General features: G+C 30.6%; 1 protein-coding gene across 1 annotated transcript in view; it reads right to left on the bottom strand.

Annotated features, from left to right (window-relative positions):
• Window positions 1–318: 318 nt before the first annotated feature.
• LOC108569003 (extracellular serine/threonine protein CG31145) overlaps window positions 319–8,939 on the bottom strand; it is a gene marked incomplete at its 5' end in the record, with an annotated part of 19,440 nt that continues 10,819 nt past the window's right edge. The window contains one exon of the mRNA XM_017930378.1: window positions 319–1,199. Within this exon, the coding sequence (XP_017785867.1) occupies window positions 998–1,199 (202 nt within the window). The remainder of the gene's footprint in view (window positions 1,200–8,939) is intronic.

Genomic DNA, 8,939 nt, shown 5'->3' with positions numbered 1-8,939 from the left:
ATTAATCAATATTGGTTGCTAATAGATACGTAAACAGAATCTTAAATGTGCGATTTAGGCAACACAATTATCAAGGAGGTGTGTTTGTTTGCAGATTTAATAAGTATAGAGGGTTCATTTTTTAAAATATAATGATTTCATTTATTCATTTTTTTTTCTTGTATATATATAGTTTTGTTTTTTTCATCTTCTTCTTCGTCATCTTCCATTGTTTATACACATATATATCTCAATCTCGTCTCGATCACAATAATGCAAAGACAGTCAGGCGCTTTGGCATACACAATTTGAATCAGTTAAAATTAGTATTATGTTTTCTTTTTTTTTAATAATTTTAAATTTTTTGTTTCGTTATAGACTATAAATAGACAATATAGTACAATATATTACAAATCGGTTAACCGCACATCGATTCATCCATTATTATTATTAATATTAATATTTCAGTTAATATTTACAAAGGGGACGAAAACAACAACAAAAAATATCCCCTTCATCTAAAACGTAATAGGACGTAAGTACACGAAGCACTCGAAAAAAAAAAGTAAATTAAAATCATAATAATAAAACGTAAAAATTAATATAGATTCCACTAAGAAAAACAAAAAGAAATTAAAGAGCAAAATATGATTAGTTAAACTTACAAAATCTAAATCTGCACGAAAATTAAGACGTAATCTCACTGTTGACTATTTATGCAATTATTATTATTTTTTTTTTTGGTTTTGTGTAGCATTTTTGGTATGTACAAATTACACTTATTTACAGTTAAAAATTAAATTGAATCCATTCAAAAAAACAAAAACAAAAAATAATTAAATAATTAAAAACAAAATATTAAGAGAGAAAAAGTAAAATTAAAGAAATAATTAAACAAAAGTGCGGCTGCGGCGGTTGCGTAGGCAATAATAACAACAACAACAACAACAACAACAAGAAGAACAACACGTCAAGCGAAATCAATGGATGAATTCAGTCTAAGATCGAGGGGTTGGTACTACGTGGCGTCCGTTTCCTCCTCGTTCTTAGAGTCGACGACCTCTTCGCCCTTGGCCAGGCAATCTCTGACACCCTTGAGGATGATCTCGACGCGGCGGTCGAGCGCCTCCAGGTGCGGTTCCCACAGGATCGGAGATATCGGATCCCTGGACATGCTCTTGCGCATCGCCGTGCTCAGCTTCGTCGGACCGTTGTGGTAACTAAATTAGGTAACGAAAACAGAGAAAGAAGAAGAAGTTTAAAAGACATAACAATCGTTTCTATGACAATGAAACAATGTAAGGGCTTTCCGTGATACCAAATTAGTAGACGCAATCTTTGTATGAATACAAAATCTTCAAATTCCAATCTTCTTTCGTTTCTATTTTTTTGTTTCCATGGCAAAATCTTCAAATCTACCAAATTGATAATCGTAATCATCTTCGTAATGTTAACTTTAATTTTCTATTTTCTTCAAAATCTTCATTATCAAATTGATATTAGTATAAAAAATGAGATTTTTTTCTTGTTAATCTTCTTTCAAATATGAAGAATATTCTTACAAGTAAATCTTGTGATGTCCATCTTAATATTAAAAGATTTGTTACTCAAACTTGAGTACTATTTTAGTTTCCATGGTAACAAAACAAAATTTCCAATAGGATTTCTATCAGTATTAATTTGTTTCAAACGTAAATATGCTTTGTATTAAAGCCAATACTTGTCAAGTATATATACAATGTCGTCATCAAAAACCAAGAGTTCATGTTTTGCTTATATTACTTGGCAAATACTTGTACTAAGATTCGATGTGTAGAGGATAGGGCGGATATATCCGACTCTCATCTGCTGTCTACGTGCTTTCCAAAAATTAACGTATCATTGTTAACGAAAACAGAGAAAGAAGAAGAAGTTTAAGAGACATAATAATCGTTTCTATGACAATGAAAAAACATAAGGGCTTTCCGTGATACCAAATTAGTAGACGCAATCTTTGTATCAATGAAAATGTGAATTTTGTTTCGTCAATTCTTCAAAATCTTCAAATTCCAATCTTCTTTCGTTTGTTTCCATGGCAAAATCTTCAAATCTACCAAATTGATAATCGTAATCATCTTCGTAATCATAAATGTTAACTTTAATTTTCTACTTTCTTCAAAATATTCATTATCAAATTGATATTGGTATCAAAAATGAGATTTTTTCTTGTTAATCTTCTTTCAAATGTGAAAACTTGTGATGTCCATCGTAATATTAAAAGATTTGTTACTCAAACTTGAGTACTATTTTAGTTTCCATGGTAACAAAACAAAATTTCCAATAGGATTTCTATCAGTATTAATTTGTTTCAAACGTAAATATGCTTTGTATTAAAGCCAATACTTGTCACGTATATATACAATATCATCTTCAAAAACTATCAGTTCATGTTTTGCTTACATTACTTGGCAAATACTTGTACTAAGATTCGACGTGTAGAAGATAGGACGGATATATCCGACTTTCATCTGCTCTGCTTAATTTGTTTCAAACGTAAATATTCTTTGTATTAAAGCCAATACTTGTCAAGTATATATACAATATCGTCATCAAAAAACCAACAGTTCATGTTTTGCCTATATTACTTGGCAAATACTTGTACTCAATGTGTAGAGGATAGGGCGGATATATCCGACTCTCATCTGCTGTCTACATACTTTCCAAAAATTGACGTATCATTGTTAATATCCAAAACAATTGCTCAATGATATGTTATATGCAGTACAGATTCTAGCTTTAAAAGTAAAAAGCATCTCGTTTTGGTCCCCAATATTTTTCTTATTTCTTTTATTAGTTGTTTCTGGAGGATATTCATTGTTGGAAAATGCATGCATCCGCAGCAGATTAATCCGGCGTTTTTCGTTTCTCATCTGCTCTCGCGACGAGAGGGAACAAATAAAGAAGGAAAGACGTACGTTTCAGTTGGAATCAATTTGCCAAAAAAAAAGAAGAGAAAGGAGACAAAGCGAGATGGAAATAGAGAAAGGATGTGGAAGAGTCGAGTTTATTGAAGCAGCTCCTTTCATATCCTCCTCCTCCGTCTCTTCTTCAGCGAGGAAGCATGCGGCGGCCACGGTTTTTCGAGGGATAAAGGGAAAATTATTTATACAGAGCCGAGTGTCACTCCAAACAATTCACATTTCTTTTCCATTAGCCGGACGCCGCCTTGGAAAAATAATGGAAGGACGAATAGAGAAAGAGAGAGAGAGAGAGAGGATGGATGTGTATGGAAAATGGGAAAGCAATTTTAATACCCCGGCCAACGTCTTCGTGCATTTTCATTCACCCTTCGACCCTTCAACAGCGTCATATGGACTGCGAGGGAGGTTTTCAGATCGAACCAAAAATAAACTCATCCCAAGACATCTTCTTTTGTTATTACAAACAAAAGAGCCTTAGAGATAACATCAAAATTTTGAAAGTTAGAAGATGTTAACTTTATAAACAAATAATCTATGATTTTTTCTCAAACTTTAGAAATAATATGAAAATTTCTAAAGTCTCAAGAAATAATGCAATCAGTTTGACGAGTATTTCATCAAAAGTTTTCATAGTTTTAACGAAAAAAGAAATTGTTATTTATATACGTTTTTTACTCAATGAAAGTTTATTATTAGAATAAAGGACTAAAGTAAAAGAACTATAAAAGCAAGCTTTTAGTGTGAAAGTAAATCGTTTTGATGTTAAATTGATTAAGAATTGATGAAGGTAAAAGAAAGTTAACATTTGAACGGATACGTATGCGAGCAGTTAATCAAAAGTAACCAAAGTGAAATGAAAAAAAAACACACAAAAGTTGAACGCAAGAATGAAGACAGAGAGCGTTTAAAACGGGGAGAGTTGTTGGAAAGCCGTAATAGTTTTCGCCGAGTTGCGCATGAATAACCCAAAGCTCTTTCAGCCGAAAGCTTATATAAATACATGCAGGAGAAAGCGCGCGCGTTTCGTAAAAGTCAATTTCCGGTTTCGCCGGAAACCGGAAGATACATACATACGTACACACGCATACGCATGCGATAAACAGCTTGCATATAGATGGCTTCACCGACCGAAATCCGGGTAATTAAAGCCGGGATATGTGCAAGAATAAGGAGCTCATGCCTAATTACGCAACATCATCATAATCATCATCATCAGCAGCAGCAACAACGGGATTTCTCTCCCTCCCGACTCTAATTAATAATGATTATACACGGTGTGGCGGATTCCGCGCGACGAGATAGAGATGCAAGGGTTGATGCTGCAGGATGGATGCTCAAAGCCGGATTGCGTGTCCTGCGCTTTAATAAAACATCGCGACTGAATCCTGCAAAGGCATGCATTATATCGCGCATTGTATTACACACATACACATATGGAGGCGCTTTTCCTCCATCCTCCTAATCATGATAGGGGCGCGCACCCGACGTAACAAGGGGGCCGCGCAAAATGGAAACGTCAGTGTCATAGTCACATCGTGTGTATGTGGGTGAGGGTAGGGATTTTTGCCAATGTCAGTTGGCAATTTCTCTAGCACTCAATTTTTTCCCCTCACACTTTTTGTCAACGCCGACTTGAAAAAAAAAAACAAGAGTTCTACTTCCTCCGCTTTCATATAACAATTTCGTAAAAATATGTTATATAAAAATAAACCAGTTTCTTCGTTTTCTTTCAATAAAACACACAAGTTTTGTTACGAATTATTAAACAATAATTTCCGATTGTTAACTTTCTAAGGAATTGTGCTACAATTTATGACAATTATTAAACTTTTCTCAATGTATTGAAATGTTTACCTGAAAAATTATGTAAATCTTACTTCACTGTGAAAAAAAACGTAATTTATATTTGTTTAATTTACTATTTTCTATATGTGTTTAAACTGTGATCAGGATGAAATGATTAAATTAAGACTAAACATTTCAAGATCTAAATTATCTTCAAGAATGTTGTAAATCTACAATTTACTTCCTTGTAAAGAACATAATTTCTTTCTGTTCTAATTTACTGTTTTTCTTTACGTTTTTAAACGTAAAAATTGAGGTAGAACTGTATAGATTATTGAAGTGAAGCAAAAAAAGATGCCAATGATAATCGTAATAATTTTTGTAATCATAAATGTTAACTTCAATTTTCTACTTTCTTCAAAATCTTCATTATCAAATTGATATTAGTATCAAAAATGAGATTTTTTCTTGTTAATCTTCTTTCAAATATGAAGAATATTCTTACCAGTAAAACTTGTACTTTCCATCTTAATATTAATAGATTTGTTACTCAAACTTCAAGTTTCCATGGTAACAAAACAAAATTTCAATAGGATTTCTATCGTTTCTATTATTTGTATTAAAGCCAATACTTGACAAGTATATGTACAATATCAAAAACCAACAGTTCATGTTTTCCCTATTTTACTCGGCAAATACTTGTACTAAGATTCGATGTGTAGAGAATGGGGCGGATATATCCGCCTATTTTCTATATGTGTTTAAACTGTGATCAGGATAAAATGATTAAAGTAAGAGTAAACATTTCAAGATCTAAATTATTTTCAAGAATGTTGTAAATCTTATAAATCTACAATTTACTGCCTTGTAAAGAACATAATTTCTTTCTGTTTTAATTTACTGTTTTCTTTACGTTTTTAAACGTAAAAATTGAGATAAAACTGTATAGATTATTGAAATGAAGCAAAAATGATGTCAAATTGATAATCGTAATCATCTTTGTAATCATAAATGTTAACTTCAATTTTCTACTTTCTTCAAAATCTTCATTATCAAATTGATATTAGTATCAAAAATGATATATTTTTCTTGTGCTTTCCATCTTAATATTAAAAGATTTGTTACTCAAACTTCAAGTTTCCATGGTAACAAAACAAAATTTCCAATAGGATTCCTATCGTTTCTATTCTTTGTATTAAAGCCAATACTTGTCAAGTATATATACAATATATAAAACCAACAGTTCATGTTTTCCCTATTTTACTCGGCAAATACTTGTACTAAGATTCGATGTGTAGAGAATGGGGCGGATATATCCGCCTATTTTCTATATGTGTTTAAACTATGATCAGGATGAAATGATTAAAGTAAGACTATACATTTCAAGATCTAAATTATTTTCAAGAATGTTGTAAATCTTTAGACTTTACTTCCTTGTAAAGAACATAATTTGTTTCTGTTCTAATTTACTGTTTTCTTAGGTTTTTAAACGTAAAAACTGAGGTAAAACTGTATAGATTATTGAAATGAAGTAAAAAAGATGACTTAATGAAAGCAAGAGTAAAGATTTCCAATTGCAAACAAAAAACTTAAAACCTACACAATTGTAAATTTACGTTCAAATATCTTATGAAGAAGTTTTCAATTTCTTTCAGTTTATTCTAAATAAGTAAAAAGATTATTTAGAGAAAAAGTAGTTAATTGATATAATTAAGAATAAACTATTTGAAAAGTAATCAGGAATGAATGAAGTTAGCAAATTAGTTTGCAAGAATCTTGTCAATTATATAAATCTATCTTTTAGTTTCTCTCTCTGAGGAAGAGAAAACTTCAATTCTTTCAGATTAATTGCGTTTATCTCATCTGATTGTTTGCGAGAAGATGAAGAGAGAAGAAAATAAAAACTAAAGGAAAATTGAGAGAGAGAAAAAGCGAAAAACGATCGGTGGATTATTATCCTTATTATATTTCTTCTCCTCTGGGGTATAATCGCCGATTCGCATGTTACCAAAACCAAAACGTTTTCATCTCTTTCATTCACTCACTCACACCACCGCTATTCTCTTAAGCGAGTTCCGAATCGCAAGATCGCGTTCCCATCACAAAAAAAAACTTTCTTCTCTCCCCTTTTATTTTCGTCGATCCATCCCAAAAAAACCCACCCAAAATCATCCGAACAAAACTCTCTTTCACTTTATATCTATATAGAGAGAATATTTCGAAGCCCGTTACGCGCTAATTAATAAAGTTTAATTGATTCCTCTGTGCCAACCGCAGCACAAGAAAAAAAAAAGTAAATAGAGAAAATTGGAGAGCAACAACATGAAATATAATAATTTGCGCGAGAAAACTTTTAGGGAGAATCTTATGATCGTTTTGTTTTGCCAGGACGAAAATTTTACAACAGATTTAATTGAAAATCGACCCGATGTGTGCATATTTCAAGCGGATGGGAAATTAACGCGAAGTGGATTGTTTTAAATCCCCCCGGTTTGACCTTTTCAACATCAACGAATTATTTATTGCGAGTCGACAATGAGGGGGTGAAGAGAAATCGTTTTTTTTTTTCTTCAAGTCGTTTCGAAGAAACACGCACTAATTAGTTCGAAGCTACACAATTCTATCTTTTAATTTATTTACTTCTTCACTTTATTCAACCCTTAATGCTTTCAACCCAAAATTATGGAATTAGACTTTTGCATCCTTACTTATTTACTTCATAGCCAAAAGTAACTAATTTTTTTTCTAATTTGTACTAAAATATGAATATAAAAAGGATCAGAGACACTTTTCTACGTTAAGTTAAAGATTAGTAAAGAAAAAGTTCGATTTTTTCGTAGTGAAATATAACAAATTTAATTAGATAGTTTATAAACTTAAACTTAATTTTTTTTCTAATTTGTACTAAAATATGAATATAAAAAGGATCAGAAACACTTTTCTACTTAAGTTAAAGATTAGTAAAGAAAAAGTTCGATTTTTTCGTAGTGAAATATAACAAATTTAATTAGATAGTTTATAAACTTAAACTTAATTTTTTTTCTAATTTGTACTAAAATATGAATATAAAAAGGATCAGAAACACTTTTCTACTTTAAGTTAAATATTAGTAAAGAAAAAGTTCGATTTTTTCATAGTGAAATATAACAAATTTAATTAGATAGTTTATAAACTTAAACTTATTTTTTTTTCTAATTTGTACTAAAATATGAATATAAAAAGGATCAGAAACACTTTTCTACTCTAAGTTAAATATTATTAAAGTTCGATTTTTTCGTTGTGAAATATAACAAATTCAATTAGATAGTTTATAAACTTAAACTTAAAAATCTTAAGAAATTGAAGCTAAAAATTGAGATTTTTACAAAATTGTGAACATAAAATGAATCAAAGACACTTTATATTCACTTTCCCAGAACCGACCCCTCTTTGTTTTCCTGACAGTGAAATAAAACTAAATAGGAACGAAACGTAAATGAATCAGTAAACTAACGATAAAAGCAACATTCGTAATGGAATATTTAATAGCTCTTCCATAGAAAAGCATTAACTATTGAGCAGTGGTAATCAATGCGCTTTGTTTCTTTTTTTTATATATATACACTACATCCATGTTTATACGCTCATCGCATTTTTATGTTACATATACTTTTTTTTTCGACCGCGTTTTATACGTTTCTATAAATCCAATAATAATTTACAGACGCAAATAAAAGATTAATAACAGAATAATTTTGATCAAATTCAAACGAAATATTCAATAACACGAATAAATAATGTATCTTAGTACAAAATACTACGGTTGGGTCAAAGTGACCCACTTGATATTTGTTTTTATTCGAATTATATTGTAAATTAATCGTGGATCTTCTAGTGTTTTCTAGTGCACTGTTGTAGATGGTATTTTGGGTCAAATTGACCCGTTTATTCCAAATACGTTCTTGAAATATCATCAATCTTTATCAAATGGGTCATTTTGACCTATATATAGTAGTCGTGTTTTATTTATTTGTCCGTAGTAGTTTACTGTTTATATTTATATTAAGTCAAAAAGTAATTCATTTAATTCCATTTAGTTTACGTAATTTTTCAACTCGACTTTTTAGATAGGATTTTTTACATTTTATGGAGCATGAATCCGTGTGCACTGAAACACTTTAACTATACTATTATTAATGAATATTAAGCATTTTCTTTGAAATTGTAAATTAATCG

Source organism: Nicrophorus vespilloides, unplaced genomic scaffold (assembly GCF_001412225.1).
Source record: "Nicrophorus vespilloides isolate i.1.1-1 unplaced genomic scaffold, Nicve_v1.0, whole genome shotgun sequence".
Classification (NCBI taxonomy): Eukaryota; Metazoa; Arthropoda; class Insecta; order Coleoptera; family Silphidae; genus Nicrophorus; species Nicrophorus vespilloides.
The sequence above is the reverse complement of the archived record's forward strand: the minus strand, read 5'-3'. Positions and strand labels throughout refer to the sequence as shown.